Source organism: Melospiza melodia, chromosome Z, assembly GCF_035770615.1.
Source record: "Melospiza melodia melodia isolate bMelMel2 chromosome Z, bMelMel2.pri, whole genome shotgun sequence".
NCBI classification, from domain to species: Eukaryota; Metazoa; Chordata; class Aves; order Passeriformes; family Passerellidae; genus Melospiza; species Melospiza melodia.
The window spans coordinates 12,715,326-12,735,820 of NC_086226.1; the positions used below are offsets into that span (position 1 = coordinate 12,715,326).

The following is a 20,495-nucleotide window of genomic DNA, read 5'->3' on the forward strand; positions in this document are numbered from 1 at the left end:
GTACAGAAATCGTAAAGGTGCCCTTTCATGGGTCCATTAGTTTTCTCAGAATTTGCCTCAATATATGCATGAAGTATAATCACACAGGACAGATGCACGTGTTCCTATGCACACATGTGCTTACAGCAGTGTCTGTTGTAGAGTAATGTAGTGGTCAGGGGTGTTATAATTCACACAGAGACTCTACATTCCACCCCTGAATTTCCATGCTCTTACTAAGGTACTGATCTTTCCACTTGAGAATGGATTATGCAAAGGGATCACACATAGAAGAAATTCTGTTATGACTGTTGGAAGAGGAGCCAGGGGATCTGCAATTATGTGGATTGAGAGTATAAACCTCTTACACAGGAATGTGCAGGAGATCAGCTGCATTCCTTCAGTCCAGAACCTGTGGTAACAGCAGAGAAATGTTATAAAGCTACTGAATTAGAGAAGTCTTTTTGGCCCTCCCAGTTTTGGTTTTGCTTAGCCTGTTTACTGGGACAGCACAGAGGTACAACACAGATGGAAACCAGCTCTGTTTACCCTAACTAGGATGTTCATGCTGAAACTTAATTTTTATGTCAATATTTTGATGTTTTCACTGCTGACTGTTTTAGCAGACACAGTCAAATACTGCAGGATTATAGACCGAATTCAGAGGTGGAAAAATATCAAGTGAAGAGCTTTCCTTTTCTTTCTTTATGTCTTTTAAAAGATACTAGAATAAATTACAGGTGAGAATCCCTTAGAATATAGACTGCCTAAGTATAGATTTTCCTGTCTGGAATATTTTCTGCTTGCATTTCACTTTCTGGGTAGCAATTACTACCAAATGCCACGTAAGCCTTTGCAACAATAATAAAGTTGATTTTCACTCTGTTAGCTGCTCAGTGATAATTTTCAGAAGTTACTGTTCAGCCACTGTTGCTCTATTTTGACAGAAGACAGTGTACCCATATTTCTAGTTAAGCAAATGTTTATTCAGAAGAAATACTTTTATTCAGAAGAAATACTTTTATTCAGAAGAAATACAAAAAAGCATTGCTAAATTTAAAAGATACAATGCCAGTAATTTTTCGATGAGTAATACTTTAAAAGTTCATTTTAACACCCTGCAGCAATCACATTATATTTGATTTGAACAAGCAATGAATAGAGTTTTAGCCATAAATATATTTATTTCTTTTCATTATTTAATGTATCGTATGACCAATTTAGTCAGTCTTATTGATACAGAATTGCAGTGCCTATACAAATTAACACTAAGAACATGGAAGAACTATGTAGTTGTGTAGGTATCTGCATGCCCACTCAGTTCTCTGGCATATCACTAATTTAATGCAGACAGCCTCTTGAATGCCACTGAAAAATAAATAATCCATTAGCATTGACAGTCAAATAGTCACACATATTCATTGCACTTAATATGCATGGTCATGTTTTATATTTGGGTGCTGCAGCTGATGTTTGCATATAAAATTGTTATTTGATGCCTGGATGCTGGTTGAATAGCAAATAGGTAAGAGAAATAGCAAATAGAAATAGCAAGCCAAGTTGCATATAGCTTTTCAGTATACTATCAGTGATTTTACATACAGTACAAAATAGCTTATAGCCAGTATCTCTTAATTTTATATTTAATATCCCCATTGCATTATGCCTCCTTTGAGATTTACTGTATTTTGAAGGAGCAATAACAGACACTTTTAGAAGACAGAATCTCAGCTTCACTGAAGGTGAGACCAAAAGTCACTGACTTAACAGAGACATTTTTTATGTTTATAAACTAAACTGGCTCTGTTGCAATGTACCTGACTTCCCTTTAGCATTGTACAAGACTCGTTCATCAAAAGGAGCGGCTTCCACTGATCCAGCCACATTGGTCATTACAGGTTTTTGATTAATTTGCACTACAGCAAAAGCAATGGATGTTCTATTTTTTGCACACACTCACCCTCTTTATTGGGAGCTTGCTGTAAATGTCTTTTGATTTCCAGTGACTTCTGATACATAAGGGTAAAGTGATATTTATCGTTATGAGTTACCTGTTGACTTTGCTTTTATTTGCAACTTGGTCATTCAGACAACAGCATCAAAAATGAACTTTAGGAATAAAAGTTATTTCTACAATGGATAAGCATGGAAATACTTGAGTTCTGTACTCTTTCTTAGCCAAATCTAGTAGTAAACTACAATACTTTGAAAAAAAGGGCATTATCAAAATAGAGTGATAAATATACCTACATATTTAATCTAGAAGTAATTTCCAAACTGTTTATCATCAGTTTATAGCTTATAATATCTATACAACTATAGTGACAACTTATCTTCAAACTAAACAGAAATTAAATCTTAACCTAAATGTTCTGAATATATTTTGAGCAACACTGCAGCATAAAGTAGAACACTACACTCTAAAGTAGACTTCAGATAAATCTTAGAGAATGATATTCTATCATTAGTACAACATGGAAAAATAGACTTTTGAAATAATGGAACGTGGCTGCATATGTCAGTGTGATAGTGAAACCCTGGAAAAAGTTAAAGATAGAATCTAAAATGTTAGGCTTTGTGCTTTCCCAGATCAACTGCACCTGTGTAAGCAGTATGATAAATTATATAATTGTTAGATGTGATGATTGTTTAGTAATTAAATGTAATTATTATATAACCATAAGAAGAATAGTGAGAAACTATGTTGGAAATTCAGAGAGGGGCTAAATTTATGTATACAATAGAACAATATAAGTTTAATACTTAACATGAAAGTTATGTAACGATAGAGTATAAAACATGATCATTTCGGATGTATGGTCGGAGTCAGGTTTGGGTTGAATATACCCCGATTCCCAGAGCTCTTAATAAAAAGCACCGCATATAATCTCTCCGTGATTATGTGTTTTTGAACGCTAACAAGTGTAGCTAACACTACAGCAGCTGGAACGGCAGGTCAGTGTGCATTGTCTTCTCTGATGCCCACTTTTGATTTCTTCTTTTCACAACAGAATGTTGTCTGTCACCATTTTTTTTTCCAGAATATTGTTCTACCCACAGTGGCTGTCTTTGGTGCTTAATAAGTGAAAGCCAGAGTAAAACCTGCTGCCAGGGACTGTTGTCCTCAAGACCCTTCACAGATGTGAACTGGCCTCTTTGGGAATGGATAATTAAAGATGTATTTCTACATGGACTGTAAGAAATGTGGAAAGGAAGTGAAAAATTATAACTCTAGCTTTTGCTTATATTCCCTCAATTTTAAATGCTCCGATAAATGGGAATAAAAAGCATTGAAGGACAAAAGACTGAAATCCCAAAAAATGTTAATTGTGCATTTAAAAGAGACACCAATTAACTTGCAATCAGCATTTGTGATTCTTCTTGCTTTCACAAGTGGGATTCCAAACTAGAGTTTGATCTTCAATGAAGTTTTTATTTCAAGAGAATGCAGCATCAGAGTCATTATCATAGATGCAATCTGAAATGGAAATAAAATGCAAAACTATTAATATTGTGTAGTACTTCAACACAAAGATAAAGTTATTTATTGTAATTGAATATAAATGAGGTATTGTTCCAAATGTTCAACATACCGTCACCAATGTCATCATAAATCTCTCCATCACTGTAAGTTAAAAAAGACAAATAGTGTATTTAAAAGTTGAGACATCAGAAATTAATGTATTAAAATTAATGTATTAAAAAATACAGTATGGTGCAGGCAATCTATAAAAAAATTAACTTGCTAATACAACCTTTGTGGTAACAGAACAATGGTGAGCAAGATGGTCAGGTCAAAATATTTTCAGGGAAGAGTAGACTTTGATACATTTCTTTCTAACATGAAAGGTTGCTTTATTAAAAGTTGGTTTTATTTATTGCATTTTTACATAGATATGCTCATAGAGTTATTTCCATAAAGAAATTAAATACTTAATTCTTCTTTAAAAAATGGTTACCAGAAAAATTGAACTAAAAAACCCAATCACTATGCCCTTAAAACTATTTTTGTTTCTTTACTCAGAAATTACATAATAGTTTTGGAGGTGCTACTTTTTAGGTAATGAATTTAGATAATATCTATTAAAAATACATGCTGCATGAATAGGAATTTTCAAATTTGTGACTTGGATACATGGACAGACCCATGGAAGACAGCAAAACTGTTTATACATATAATTCAAATATGTGTGTGAGCGTTAAATGCCTCTAAATTCTAAATGTGGCAATTCTAAAAATGACATCTGATTTGATATTTAAGGGTCTAATATGAAAAGCCTCTTGAAGGAAATGGAGAGGCTTTGTCTGACAAGAGTTTTGGATTGGAACCAAAATGCTGAGCTCCAAGCAATGACTTGGAGCAATACTGAGCCAAATCTCTATCCCACTAAGACTGAAGTACAAACAAACCTGAAGAAAATTTGGTCTATTTTAATTAAATATTTGAAAAAGGCATCAATTCACCTAACCACATTAACTTGCTGTTCAGTAATAGAGTCTACTACCAATAATACTTAATTTATGTGATTTTTTTATGGTTTAACTAGAGTTTATGGTAAAGTGATGAGGAATGAAGCTCTGGCAAATTTCCTGCATGTATGGATGTGAATAATTTTTGACAAACCCTAACTCCTTAAAAATAACTCAACTTTCAAGTTTAGAATGACAGACTAAAATAATTACATTTCACTTTTTTTACTAGACCATATAGAACAAAATTAAGTGTTACAACAAATTTTTCAAAACTATCACTTTATACTTACTTCTGAACTAAATTGCTTCTCAGAACGTAGCCATCTGTAAAAATGAAATATAGATGTATTTAAGTTAAATTGAAATACTCATTATTACCTATGTTGCTAGCAATAATGAAATGCAGTTTTTCTCTCTTTTATATACTTCAGACAGAAAGACATAATAGATGGAAAACAATGTACAATGGGCACCTAGTTGATGAAGATTTTGCTAAGTGAAATATTTTGTTTATTCTTATTTGCCTACTTAAATAGTAATAGAGGGTATGCAAGATTAGGTTTTCATCTTCTCTTTCAGTTTCTTGGTTGCATGAGAGAGATGTGAAACAACAGTTATTAACAAAAAATATAGCACAAAAATCAGTATAGTAATAACAACATAATAATACTTGCAGTAATATTAAGAGTTTCATACAAGAAAAAAAATGTAATTCAGGATGTGTACTCCAATTAAATATCATTATGTGTAACTGTTTAAAATTTAAACTGTAACTTTAATAAGACCAATAATGGATATAATAATGGAAATACCTTAGCAAAGCTACTGACTACTATTCTATTAGTCTGGTGCATTACTAATGAAATCAGATAAAATTACACATACTCTTTTAATGTATATAATTTCTCTAAAAAAATTACTTCCTGTCTTTGGTGAAAGATATCTACTGAAATAATTTTGAATTGGTATAATGAATACAAAAAAAGAGGGAGCTGTAACAGTAATTACATGTTTGTAGGTAAACACTAATAAGCTGGTATGAAATTAGGAGAGTTCTAAAGAATAAATGTGATCTTCTTGTATTTAAAATTACTAAGCAAATTTCCTTCTTTTAATCATTAGCAGTGTCTGTTCAGGATATCTTAGCTCAGTTGTCTTTCCCCAGTGTTTATTTTCTGGAATAAAGACATAGAAATTGATTTTTTTTTTAAGTCATTGTCTTTTCAAAATTCTTTATAGGACAGTCCAATATTTTTGACGACTCTTGAAGTTTCCAGAAAATAATTCAAAATCATTTGGCTAATCTAAGGTTCTCTGTTTGTTCATATAATTTTCTCAAGTGAAATACATGAAAGTAAAGTTTCTTTGCTCATAATCATGGCATACAAACACAGTGTTCTCGGGAGTCATGTGCATGTGACAGTGCTTCTACCACTGCAAAGCATTATCTAGGTTCTTCTGATGATTACTAGCCCTCAAATATGTGGGAGAAACAAGCTTTGCTGGTCTCACACTCTTTCAGATTTACTAATCTAAATTACGTGTCCAAAGTTTCAGTTTCTAAATAATTTATTTTTTATGGTGCTTTCAAATAAGGAAGAAGCCAGCAGGTCAGCACACTCCATGTTGATTACTTAGTGAGCACTGAAAGCTGTAACACATTGTGCCAGCTGCTCACTGACAATGTAAAGGGAGCTCAGAGAGGTCAAAAATCAAACTTTGGGCCACTTAAGTCTATTTATGTCCTAATGATTAGGCAAAATCTAAAAAGCTGAATTGAAAGCTTTTGTGTACTTCAAAATGTGTGAGTTCAGACCAAGAAGGAATTTGAGATGTAGATGAAAATCAGTTCCTTGTTTCACTTCTGACATTTCAAATAATTTCATAACATTTAAAATAAGCCATAGCAGAGTATGTTCCTAAGATCATCAGCCCTTGCTTAAAGAGGTGAGAACACACTGAAATATAAATTGTGGTTTTGTTTAATTGTTGGCTTGAAACTATGGAAGTGCTTCATAAGTTAATGATTAAATCAAAGAATTCATGTGCAAGAAAATAACAAAACCATCTTTAGTTGTGGATTTTCAGTCTACCTGGCCTTCAGAAGGTAAAATCATAGCTTTAAGATATGAGGAACTGGAACAACTAGAGCAAATAAACAAAACTGTCATGCACTTAACTAAAGTAGGATTCAAACTTTGCTAACTAATGTGTAAATTGACTGGGATCTATTCAGAGGTTTTCAGGGAGGATATTTTTATTTGTTTTGCTCTTTTATGCATAGCAAAGCAGTAGCTCCTGTCATTATTTGAAAGGCTTTGAAGACTATGAGAGGAAAACAGCCAACATGAACTACTTTCTACTTTGTTATTAGCTTGATTCAAAAAATGCGGCTTTGAAAGCTGTTTTTTTTGGGAAGTGGTTCTACCAGTGCAATCCATATTTTGAAAAACATATGTGTTGTTATGCAAGAAATTCTTCCTCTCCCTGCAGGCCTGCCAGGAAGAAGGCTGTACTCCAGACTGTAACAGTTGAGTACAGGAGGGAAAAAATAAAAGGAAGGTGGCTGAATCCTCTTCAGAGGTTTATAGCACTGGACTGTCTTCTGCATAGGTCAGAGATAAAACGAAAGGTGAGCAGGAGGATGCTGCTACTTTGAAAGCAGGCTGTTCCAGAACAAAGTGAATTTTCACTAGCAGATTTGGAAAGTGTTGTAACAGAAGGTCATTAAGAAATTGAAACCATCAGGAGATGGTTTCGGACTTCTCCAAAAATTCAAAAATTTCTGCCAGCGCAAACCCTGGCCAAGGATTTCAAAGAAACACTGAAAGGCCTCGTGCAGCTCCCAGAACAAGCAGACATGCCAGCAAGGACATATGCCTTGGATTAGCTGGGAGCTGGGGGGAAGACTCCAAAGCAACGTTCCCCCCAGCCTGTTGAAAAGATTAAACTGCATCTCTTTCAAAGTAAGAATATTGTTATTGATTTTCTCTTGGCTGTAATCAATGGGTGAGTGCTATCCAGAGGTGCAGCAAGGATTTAACTTTTACTGGACTCAGTGGGCTATCATAGCTTCCCTCCTTTTGGCATAAGGGGAGAGATAGAAGCAAGAAAAACATCTGCTGATCTAGCTGCAAAGGAAAACTTTACCACAAAAAACGGTCCTTTTTTTCTAATACTCACTATATATTGTCCATGAAAGTGGTTTGGATTTTTTTAAGTCAAGCCAGTGTTAAAATACAGTAATAAAATAACAACAATCTGCCTCTTGTCAACCACCAGGCAAGGTAAACCTCAGTAAACCAGGGAAGAGAGTTTTTACACATCCTACTCAATCACTCTGACCATTTGATATGTACAACAGTTTTTAAACAAAACTTACATTTTCCTTCTTCATTCCTGCAGAGGACCTTGGTATCATCTGTACTTTCAATAATGTCAAGAGATTCCCCTGGTTTAATTTGCAAATCTTTATGTCCCCGTCTTTTCTGTGACAAATCCTGGATGGTGGTTGTAGAGTAAAGAACTTTTATTTCACCATCAAACTGAAAAGGAGAAAAAACATCCCCAAAACATGGTTAAATTAGTGCTTTTCCATTAATATTCCCATTAATATTTATTTAGTAATAAATAAAATTCATTACGAAAGTTTTGGAAATTAACAAATATTTGTATATGCTACAATATGTGTATGTGCCCATACTTGCCATTTAGACTTAGAGATTATTTATACATGTAGTAATACTTTCCCTTTCAAAAGCAAGTTATGGGGAACAAAATAGAAGACACTATACAGATACTTTGTTTTTATATTTCATATAAAGAAAACACTTTGAACAAAACTTACTTTGAACTTTTTTCTGAACTCTTTCTCTTCTTTTTCCATCTTCTTGAGCTTTTGTGCATCTTTTTCATCTGACTTAGGTTTTCCAAAGCTTCCTGATTTTGATGAACTAAAGCTAGAGGTTACAGATAAAACAAAATTAGAAACACATCAGAGGCATTGGCATGCTTTCTGATAATTTTGATGAAAATGCATTTGCCTTCATGTGTCTTTATCACGTTTTTGTTGCTCCGAAAAACTAATAGTGAGAATACAATACAGACTTGACTTCAAAAGAAGTAAAAGAATTGGGGCTGTCTTTCCTACTTCTCTCTGATATTTGTACAGCTATCACATAAGTGAATATCAAAAAAGAATTTTAAGATCCATCTCCTAGGATCCTTTAGAGTCTCTCAGTAAGGAGCAGTTTTTGTGAAGACTGTGCACCTTAGGGCAATAAGCTGAATGACATATCACACTCCAGCTGCAGAGGCAGCTGGAACATCTTAGCTTTGTGTGTGCTAGCCCTATGTGCCTGCAGACTTTGCCACACCAGGGAATCTGCATGACATGGTCTGTTTCAAGTTCTGTTGTTTTTTCGCACACCCCTGATAGCACTGACTTTTGCCAAAGACCGTGGAAGGGTTTCATGCCCTAACTGCCCTTTCTGATGATGCACCTGGGAATGTAAAGTCTGACTCTACTTTTTGATCCTTGCTGATCTCGGCAGGATGACAGTTTCATTGAGGATGAGTGTATATGTGTGACCTGCCCTAGATTTAGCTTAGAATGACCACATATTTTCCTTTGGATACACAGTCCAAAGAGATCTCTCTCTTTTTGTATCCCCAGACTACATTATTGTAGTGCACTGTCACTCCGCCTGAGTGGAGTAAGAGACAACAGGATGTGCCATGTCACAGTCATCCTCACAGATGCAACTGTGCCCATAGCACTGTGCTCCAGAGATGACCAAAATTTTCTGGTTCAGGATAAAAGTTTTTCAAGCTGAACTTACATCTCCAAATATGTTTCATACTTTAAACAGGAGTTTAAAGTATGGGTCCTTTTCTCTTAAAATACTGCAGCAGCTGAGATAAAGTATCTATCCTAACAGTCCCCAGATTCTGATAGAAAAAGAACTACAATCTAAAATTAAGTTCCTTTAGCCCATGCATCATTTTCTACCTCTTTTCCATGAGGGACTGACTATGTTGACATGCAAAACATGCTTACTTATTCTATAGTCTAATTATTATTTCAAACTGTAACGAAAGAAAGAGCGTTTAACTGCCATTGTCAGCAGTAGGTTTATGAGAACTAGAAAACCTGACAACACCAAATAAAGCAGATATTAGCACTCTGCCTGTAGTATATACTTTAAAAATGTCTCTCTGTGTATTAGATTTCTAATCAGGGAAGTAATATTTTCACTTGCCTGGATTCGGGTGGCGGAGCAGGGAAGTCTGAAGAATCTACATCATCATAAACATTGTCTCCATAATCTGAAACAATAGTGTTCAAAAGAATGGAACATTATTATGTGAAAAATGAGAAGTGAATACATTGTGTTACAATGTAGTGAAATTGATAAGAAATTATGGCAAGTACTGTAGCCATTTACAGTCTATGGTAACTCTGGGTTCTGTTTTGTACAACCTGTGCAACACTACCCAACCTTTTCAGATTAAGATTCTTTATTCATAACAGATATTCACTGAAATTAGAATCTTCTGAAACTAAAGCAAGTTTTGGCACATGATATAGCCTTTAATTTTCATTTTAATTAATCAAATTCCCACTGTATTGCACTAAAATATATTTTCTGAGTTTGATTTTAATGCACATTCAATAACTTCTATAGCACTCTGGTCAATGCAACATTGCTTAGAAGTGGATATGAATCATGGGTATGTTAGTTTTTAGGCCGTCTTGCAATGCCAAAGCAGTGAAGAGAATTCTTAGCCCAGGAATACTTTTTCAATCATGTTCAGCATGTCTATAGAGGGAAAGCAATTGTTTGACTCATCAAACCAATGGCTAGAGAAATCATCAGGATATAGAAGTTTAGAACTCAGTTCTGGAAGCAGACTCAAAAATTTGAAGAACTTCCTTTTTATTCCATGACTGAGTTGATGCTTCTATGCTCTTTTACAGAGGCACTGCAATTGATAAAAATAGAACAAATAATTTCTCCTAAATTTTGAGGTCTTTCACTGAGTGTTTATTTCCAGGTGTATCTGTTCCTATTTAATGCCAAATAAAATGGACTAGTGCAAATCTCAGGTAGAAAAGTCACATTAAATACATTAAATTTTTTACCAGGGAGCTTGCCATGTATATGTATCTCCTTGTCTGCAGCTGGATCAGACAAAATATTTGAAATTTGTTTACTGGAACTGGGCAAGCAATAGGAAGTCCTGTTTCCTTCCTTGCATGTATTTTTGTGACTAGCACGATACAGAGCAATGTATACAGAAAAAGAATCAGGAATCAATATGGAGACTGAACAATAGACTATTAATTACCTTTTCCAGACTGCTTTGTTGAAGAAGGGGTGCTGGGGGCGGAAAAAAAGCTCATTAAGTATCTATATCACATTAATAGCCTTTTTGTAACCTAAATAATTTTAAAAACTTGCAACAGAAGGGTTTAAAGTAATACCCAGACATTTTGAAGTGCCACTAACACCAGCAATACTTAGGGACTAAATAAATTTTTATCACTGATTTAAAGTAAACTGGTTCAGAACCAAATGAATGAAGAATGTGGCAGAAACACCACCTGCTGATTTATTCTCTAGGTAAGATGGATAGAAGACAATCTTTGCATTTTTCTGTTTGACATATTATTCCTACAATTTTGATAACTGGGTCTAGATTTAGCAATTCATCTCAGCTGCATTGTACTGTTGAGAAAAGTAAATTTTAACTCAGTATGCAGCAAATTTACATGAACGGTGGCACAAAGATGACAGATTATTCTGGTGCTTTTCACCAAAAAAAAAGAATTCAGCATATTTCGATTACCAGACTTTTGCAACAAATACAGCTTGTTAAGAGAATAATTATGCAGGTGAAAAGAAAGCTCTGTGTTTTTGCAGAAAAGTATCATCCTGAGCTGCAATTTGATGCATGATTCATTAGGCTGCTGTGAGGACATGTTAGTAGCATGTGATCAATGCTTTATTAGAATTAGTTAATGTGCACTTTGATTTCCTGGCAGACTCTTACAACAAATTTTCATTTTCTTCTGCCTCATTGACTTTGGCTGTTTTTTCTCGTACACTTTTCTTTTTGCCATCTTTGACCTTTAGTCTCTTCAAGATTCCCCAGGGCCAGATATCATTCTTATCTTCATCCTGTGATACAGACCTTTGGAGTATGCATGTGATTATCACAATGTAAAATGTAATGTTCTTCTCAAAAGGCCCAGTAAAATTCTCCATTGATGCACATAATTATCTTTAATTCCTGAAGCGAAGCTACTTACCCAAATGCTAACATGCTAAACTGGAAATATTTATGTTAGGCCACTTGTAGCTACTGAGATATATTTGTAGTATAGATATTAATCTAGTGGCTTACTGTTTTCATGTTGTTACTCAGCAACCTAGGATTTTAGTCTGTTATTCTGATTTCAGACCTATTCTGTCTAGCTGGAAATTGGGAGATTTTCATGATTGCAAACTGCTTTTGCTGACATATCAAAATTACTTCTTCAAAAGACTGAAGAACCATTTTCTCTAGCTTCACGTATCCATTTTGATGTATACCGACTTGCTGATCATCCTAATACATGCTAATTGTTATGCTTGATTCAAAACCACTAAAAACTGAAAACATTCTGTCAAAGAAGCAAATTATTTAAAATATATAAAAACATACCTAGCTATAGCATCTTCATCATCAATTCCATCATAAATGTCTTGATCAGAAGGAGGAGATGAGAACATGTCTTTAACAGATCAAATAGTGAGTTAATGCGATTATTTTTCATGTTGCTGAATAAGGTATTCATTATAGGCTTCTTTACTGAATCAGATGTGTGTGCAGTTTAAACAATATCATTGAAAATTGAATCTTTCTGTAAACTGGCCCAGACCCTTTATTGATACAGAAATTTAGACTTATTCCAATTTAGAATGCCATCTGCAGCATTTAAATGTGGCACTGCCAATCACAAGAGCATGCATACTGAAAACAAATGCTTCTACACTGTAGTCAATGAAATTCTAAATGGCTGATTTTGGCCCAGACCTTATGATGAGTTTTAAGTTTTCATGTGTGACACAAGTGATGATCGAACATGTTGGACTAACACTCTCAGCAGCTGACATCTTGTTTTCATCCAAAGAAGTCAGAGACTAGAGCAATGTAAACTCCCCATTTTGGTCTCAGTTTTGACCTTTGTGCCCCACCTCCTTCGGTGGAGGGTTACCTTGGTTTGCATGTACAATTCTAGGCACTGGTCAGAGTAGGCACTGAAATCTGTACTTGGCTGGCAGATGCTTCCTTCAGCAGACTTGCCAGGGGATGCTTCTGCCATGACCAGTATCTAAACATGAAGCTGAGAAGATGAGCTGTGCTCTTGTGATTAACAGAGAATGCTACATAAATATATATGCTAACAAAGGGAAAAGTGGGTTTGAATGTGTCAGCTTGACAGCGTGAAGCTGCTGCAGTTGGGCCTCCGGTGTGCTGCTGCAATTGAAGCTCCCTTTAATCTGTCAGCAAAATGAAGCTTTAATTTATAATAGTGCTGGCTATTTCAGAACTGGATTTCTCCTGTACAAAACCTCTTCCTCATGTTAATATTTCTCCAGTTACATCTGTGCTGTTTTGTGGGATGATTTGCCTTCACACACAAGTAAAAAGTTAAAGTTTGATCATCTGGTATGCTGGTGATTCACAGTATCTGGAGACAAACATTCTGTCTCACTCAAGTTCCCATAGGTGGCAGGGAAGTTTAGTTGGTCACTATCCTTCCTAGTTTGTTGCCTGTTAGCTGACATTTAACTTGCTTATGGATAATTACTGCATTATGTGGAAGCTGCAGAAGTCAGAATATGAGGGTAAGAAATACACAGAAAAAAACTCCCCCCAAACATGTAAGTAGAACTTACTTCCACCTCCACCTTGGTCACCACTTTGACTGGAAAAGCAAACAAAAGACATTTTAGAGAAAAGCAGTCATCCTTCAGAAAAAAAAAACACCATGATCACCCATCACTTCTTCAATTATTAATTCTAAAGATTTTGGCCTTGGCAAAAAATATTTAGAATGTATTTTATATTTCTGTTGATATCTTAAAATTAAAGTACGAAATATGCCTTTCAATCATATGATAATGTGTGTTGGAGGAGATCTCAGGAGATCATGTAGTCAGACCTGATGGGAATAAAAATATAATCTGACTAAGCACTACAGAGCAGATCCAGACCCTTTAGATTAATTTCTTATGAGGTGATCTTCTTGAAATGAAATGGTAAACAAGTTAATTTATTGCTCAACTAGCTTTCACTGGGTATAAGTGTATGTTTCTAACAATGTGGAAGGAGTCCGTATTAGCCCAACATTCTAACAGTAGTTGAAAAACGCCTGAGAGGTTCATAGTAGCTGAGATTATCTCCCGGTCAAAACCTTACCTAAAATTATACATCAAAACAAGGTACTTGTCAAACTCTTGTGCCAAGAAATACTGAAATACAACACCCCTAGTCATTTATTAATTTTGGAATATTAGCAATACTACTGATAATGAGATAATATTATTTGGTTAAGAGCTTTTTTTTGGAACGGCATTCTTCCAGTGGTTTCAAAACATATTGATATATGTCATATATATCTTGCTCATGAACTGAACTGAGAGTGCTATTAATCACTGGAGAAGAAAAAAATGTCAAAATACAGCTTAAAGGATTTAATGAATCTAAGCCAATCATTAATCCTTTGAAGCTCCTTGGAATACACTGTTATTTTAGTAAGCAAACAGTGCAATTGTTTGCTTTTGAATGCAATGCATTTTCTAAATTCCTTGCATTGAGGTGACTAATTGTAATGCTTGCCCTATTGAAAAGGAGTGGCCAAGGATACCTCTGCAATGAAGTAACTAATGCTGAGATTACCTGAAACCTAGAACAGCTAACATGGCTTTCATGGCTAGGTCATGATGCTATGAGACCAATGTGCTGGGAGGAAAACTGATACCGAGCAACCTGGAAAAACATCACACACAAAGCTGCACTGGTTGCATGAAAAATGCCAGCCTGAAGGCAGGGAAGACTTTTCCACGTGCTGCTGCTGGAGCTCATGGGGATATTCTATGCCAGCCAGCTGCAGTCCTTTTATTCCAGGCAGGCCCCTAAGCTAAGGAGCCTCATGGGAAGCAGTAAGAGCAGGTGTAATGGCTGAGTGCTTCAAGACGGTTGTCCTACATATTGAAATCTTTACAGCCATGTGCAAATCTCTTATCTGAATCCAAGGCTCTGTTTCTGCACATCAGGACATTTAATGGAGAATAGGTTGTTAAATCACATGTAAGCAGCAAAATTTCCTGTGAGGTCTGGCAACATAATTACCACTGTCATGCTAGGCTGTGTGATAGCAATGAGTCTTGCGACAAGACCACTAGGGTATTTCCCTGCCAGCAAGTCTGCTCTGCTGCTGGATATGACACCTCTCTAGCTGCAGATCTATTTGACATGAAATAGATGACACATTGCAATAGAGAATCTGCAGTGTAGCATTGCACTGCAAATGCATGGAGACTGTTCCATAGAGAAGAAGCTTCCAATGAAGTAAAAAAAAAAAAGTATAGCTTATGCCCATCTCATGCAATTTGAGAGGCCTTGTTTTCAGGGTTAAATTCACAAGCTGCACTCTCTTCTGAAGGGTTACCCTAGACAGGATTTCAGAAGTCCCTTCTCATCAAAACGAAAGAGGTAGTAAGAGTTAAAGATGTGCTAAGGCTCATGAGGGCAACGAGGGTGATCAGGAGTTCCCTGGTGCAGTGAGTGCTCCCATTGCTTTTAGTCTTGCATCTTAGAAAAGGGAGCATGTGAGTCCAAAAAGACAGAGCAAGTAAAGAGAGGGAGGGAAGAGAATTAACTTCCTGCAGATGATTTGTAATCCTCTATGGCTTGCACTTTTTTCTCCTTTGGATTTCCATGAAGTAGCTCCTATTTCAACAATGGGGTCCTCCTAATTATGGGTGCTTACAGATGCTGGACTCCAGAATTCATTTAAACTTCTCTGACCACATATGAGCTACTCTGTCTGAATAGCTACATATAATAGCTACACACTTCTTATATAAGTGGCTGTTTTATGTCAAGAGCTCGGTTTGCTGGAAAACAACTCCTGTCTAGGCTGACCCAGGTGAATCACTTGTCTCATTTCATGCATTCCTTATACATACCTGCTAGTACTGTCCTGCTCTCCAACATCATCATATGTTTCTTGGTCACTCTCGGTATGTTTCACAGCAGCTCTGGTAGATGGTTTTTGCTTTCTTTTTAAAGAATCATAATCAATCTCCACCATGGTTGTTTTAATGTATCCATCTAAATAAATGAAAACATGCAGTTTAAGGGTCATGATAAAGGCATGATTTTAACAAGAGCTTCAGAATCAGTGCCTGAATTGTTTTGTACAATTTTTGAAAACTTTGAAAGAAATGTCTCATTCCAAGCAGCCTCATCTATCAACACAAATACAAATATCAAAATATCAGATCTATCTCAGATGCCTATGTTGAGCCCTCTTCAGCTGATGTTCAGTTCACTTACTTGTTTCTCAGCTACAGCAGGAGAATTTTCTGTGCAGGAATCATGGGGCAGACTCCTTTTCTCAGCTGGCTTTGGGACCACTTGTGGCAGGACATCTACCCGCCCTGACCACCACAGAGAGCTGGTGCATGAAGAGAGATGACCTGGCCTGAAGGGCTCAGCAAGGGGGCATCTGGCACCAAAAGGGATCAGGCCTCAGCTAAGAATCAACATCTTAGTCTGAAGATTTGATGTGGGAAGAGATAATAGAAATATTCTTGACTAAGAAACCCTGTTCTACAAACTATAAAAGACACACATGAGTTATCGCAGAGGCAGAAGCCCTCTACACACACCCTGAAAGTGTGGGAGACCTTTTCCCGGAGTCTGGACACATGGTTACTTCCCTGGGGATCAAAGGAAAGGATCTCCATGTGCGCCCCACCAACAATGGGATAGTAAGATACATTGAATCCTAAATTATATTATTTCTTCACTAGCCGTAACATTAATAGGTACCTTTAACCTCATGCTGTATTTACCTACTAGAAGTCTTTTTTTGTCCTTATTCCTGTGTAGTGTTAGTTTGGTTTAATTATTATGTCTGTTAGCTTTGTGTCTATTAAATAAATAAGCCATTCTATAATAGAGCCATTTGAGGGTGGGTTTTGGGGTGCTGGCCACCTCAGTAAAGTTACTGCCGAGTGTCAGAGGCCTGGGCAAAAGGCAAGGATTTATCTAAACCCCCACATCCATTTGTAACACCACTGCAGCCCTGTGGCATATTTTAGGGCAGTCCATGGCATCAACGTCCTGACAGGTCATTAGGAGGACCATGTACATTGATTTTTCTTCAGGTTGGCAGATGCACTGTAGCTGAATTGACCAGAGCAGTTGACCTGACACGAGGATCTCTGTCTCTCCTGAGGCTATTTTTTGACAGGTATAGTGCCTGTGCAGAAGAGTGCACAAATTGATTTCCCCAAGGTAAAAAATGCTCCTGCATTTTTTTTGAAGATGGAAAATTCCCCACTCTCCTTCTTCTGAGTGAAGGAGAACACAAGTGAACACAGTTTTAAGTGTGTTTCCTCTCACAGAGGAAGGCATTGATCTTTCATCTTACTTAAATGATAAGAACTGATTTTCTTCTTTTGTTTGGTCTTCACCAAACAAGACCTGGCCTGTGAACATGGAAGGCTGAAGCATTGGTGCAAAAAATTGGTCTGTATTATTGAAACTTTTCAATGAGAAGCCTTGGACAGCTTCAAGTTTTGCTAATGCAAGAATTAATTAATGAAAAGTAAATTAAATAATGGATTGCACATGCACTAGAAAATATTCTTCTCCCAACCCTCACCCACAGTGTACAAAATGATTAATGTAATTGACTTATTTTCACAACTTCAAGGTTTGGTGGAAAAGCTGTTATTGGAGCTTGCCTCTTGAGATCATCTTGACCAATCTCTCTAAACAAACATGATCCTCCATTGGAGCAAGTTGGCAAGGACTGTGTCCTGTCAGGTTTTGAAGATCTCCACAGATGGAGACTCCACCACCTCTCTGAGCAATATTTTCCCTTGCTTGGTCACTCCCACAGTAAAAAAAGTGTTTCCTGCTGTTCACACAGAACCCTTGTGTTTCAGTATGTGCCTGCCTCTTGCAAAGTCACTAGGTAACTGGAAAGAACCTGGCTCCATTTTCTTTACATCCTCCCACCAGGTATTTATGAACAATTATAAGATACCCCTTAATTTTCCTTTCAGCAGGCCCAGGTCTCTCAGATTCTCTTTGTATGAAAGACTCTCAGTTCCTTACTGTCTGTGTACACTGTATATATCAGTATATACAGACAGTATATATACTATATACTATACTGTATATATCTATCACTACAAGCTGCTCAGCTGTTATTATCCACAATTCTACAATTTTGTAGAACTCTTCTCAATGTGTGAACTGTCTTACTAATTTGATTGGCATTTTAGTTCCCCTAAAGATCAAGCAAATGCTTTTAATAATTCTGTTTGATTCTATGGATCAACCTTTTATAACCCAGGAGCCAGATCATCAACCTCTTTATTCTCAAAGATCCACTGATGGTACTTACACCTTAATAAGAGAAGCATTTAGGATTTCAGAGAAAACAAAACCTGGAAGTCAGTTAGAAACTTTCCATAGGAATAGGAACAAGAAAAATACTTAAAACAGGTCCTTATATTCTCTAATTCTATTCTAAGAACACCCATGTTACGTTTAATACAAAGACATGAAAAACCACAATTAAAAATTTAATACAAAGACATGAAAAACCACTTGTTACTTGCAGGGAGCAGAGTTCTGACGCTATTTGAAGGCTGCTGACAGGGAATTCACCCTCAGTATGTCAGTGAAGGTCCCAGCATACTGACCCTAACTTATTCCAGTGCCTCTAGGTGTTACATTATGTTGTGCAATAACTCCCTGATATGAACTAGCTGAGGATGGAAGGGTGACTTGGGGTAATTATTTACTTTGGTGGCCAGTGACTAGTCAGTGAGTCACTAGCCAGTGAGCATTACACCTAGGACTAGTAGGGCTAGTCCTTGGTGTAATGCTCACATGTTTGCTGTCATGTAGTGAAAATATTCAGGAGCACAGTGAAGAAAGAGAACTCACAGCATCCTTTAATCCTGCCCAGCCACTTTCCTTCTGGGTTGTCTGTGAGGCGAATGATTTCAATCTTGTCCCCCTGTTTGACAGTCAGTTCATTCCTCCCTCCCTTGTGGTCAACGCAAGCTCGTGCCTGATGAAGGACTTCAATGGGTCCTGTTAACTGAAGAAGAAACAGAAGGTATTACAGGTGGGGAAAAACTGAGTTCTTTCCCAGACATTCAGAAAAAGTAGTAAAAAATAATGATAATGATGGTTATTTGTTACATCGACATTTAAAATACTGCTGCCAAATAAACAGAAGGGCTTCCTCCTGCTTGAATTACATAGTTAAAATTAAAAATCAGAGATTAAAGGAGAGGGGAGAAGCATGGCAATAGAGCAATTGAAGAACTCACTGGCAAAATCACAGAAATACTAAGATTAAAATCAACAAATTAACCTATGACACCTTTTATGAGTTCACAAAACAGATGCATTGAATTCCAATGAGTGTCTCCATTTATTTCCAACAGAACTACTGATAGAATCATACAATCTTTTAGGTTGGAAAAGACCTCTGAGGTCACTGAGCTCTACCATTAACCTAACACTGCCAAGTTCAACTAAACCAGGTCCATAAGCACCACATCTACAGATGTTCTAAATCCCTCTACGGAGAGTGATTCTACCACTTCACTGGGCACCTCTTCCAATCCTTTGCAACCCTTTTCATGAAGAAATTTTTCCTAATATTTAAACTAAACATTCCCTGTAACAACTTGAGGCCATTTCCTCTTTTCCTATCCCTTGTTACTTGGGAGAAGACACCGATGCCCACCTGGCTGCAACTCCCTGTCAGGCAGTTGTAGAGAGTGAGAAGCCCCCCGTGAGCCTCCTTTTCTCCAGCCTAAACACGCCCAGCTCCCTCAGCTGCTCCTCACAGAGCTCGTGCTCCAGACCCTGGAAGCTCTGTTGCCCCTCTCTGGACTCATTCCAGCATCTCAGTGTCTTTCTGGAGTAAGGGGCCAAAACTGGACATGGGATTCGAGGTGCAGCCTCACCAGTGCTAAGTACAGGGGACCATCAGACAATCCCTGATCCTGCTAGCCGCACTATTCCTAACACAAGTTGTATGAGTAAATATTCATTAAAATTAATGCTAATGAATCTGCCACATAATGCTTTGTGTTTACTATTCTACTCTATAAATGATCTTGCAAGTACTCACAAGAGGTGTTTACTGATGTCCAGGATTCACTTTGTGAGGTCTTTACATTATGTTATGAAAAAGCTGTTTTATGATTTTGTATTCGTGACTTTAAGATATGTATTTTAGAGGCATAGTGCTCTTGTCAATTATAGACTAACTCTGGAATATCTATCCTGTATAAGTGGCCAATAAATGGGAAAGAAAATGTGCGTTAAAATATATTTGTTTAAGAATAATAAAATACCTTAATGGTTGCAGGAGTACCAGCTAAAAGCTTTCTGTGCACTAATGCCTACACTTCTTGTGACTGGTCTAAAAAATAGACTTGGTACCCAATAAACACCAGCTAACTCATTATTATTACTCTGTGTACCTTTAATATTTGCTCTCTACAGAGCTCCAGGCCCTCCACAGCAGGCCATGATGTGAACCACCATGGCTTTATGTGTACTGAGCATAACAGGAAGAAAAACAAAGCTGCACACTGTGTACAGTGACACTGAAAGTAGCAGAAAGGAGAATTGTGAATGGGCATTAGTTAAGAAAAACTGACTGGCAGACTTGTAAACTGTGAGAGCGTGCTGACCACCAGCTATGCAAAAGTGATTTA

The 20,495-nt window shown here is 36.7% G+C and overlaps 1 protein-coding gene across 2 annotated transcripts in view; it reads right to left on the bottom strand.

Moving 5' to 3' along the window:
- Nucleotides 1–943: 943 nt before the first annotated feature.
- The window catches only part of FYB1 (FYN binding protein 1), a 44,445-nt gene continuing 24,893 nt past the window's right edge, over nt 944–20,495 (bottom strand). The window contains exons 8-19 of one of the 2 annotated variants that reach the window (XM_063180088.1): nt 18,700–18,856; nt 15,696–15,840; nt 13,401–13,429; nt 12,163–12,232; nt 11,509–11,649; nt 10,804–10,835; nt 9,714–9,780; nt 8,300–8,411; nt 7,835–7,997; nt 4,743–4,776; nt 3,573–3,604; nt 944–3,457 (exon numbers count right to left, since the gene is read on the bottom strand). In XM_063180088.1, the coding sequence (XP_063036158.1) occupies nt 3,417–3,457; nt 3,573–3,604; nt 4,743–4,776; nt 7,835–7,997; nt 8,300–8,411; nt 9,714–9,780; nt 10,804–10,835; nt 11,509–11,649; nt 12,163–12,232; nt 13,401–13,429; nt 15,696–15,840; nt 18,700–18,856 (1,023 nt within the window). In that variant the 3' untranslated portion in view covers nt 944–3,416. The remainder of the gene's footprint in view (nt 3,458–3,572; nt 3,605–4,742; nt 4,777–7,834; nt 7,998–8,299; nt 8,412–9,713; nt 9,781–10,803; nt 10,836–11,508; nt 11,650–12,162; nt 12,233–13,400; nt 13,430–15,695; nt 15,841–18,699; nt 18,857–20,495) is intronic. The other variant, XM_063180089.1, reaches the window with a different exon arrangement.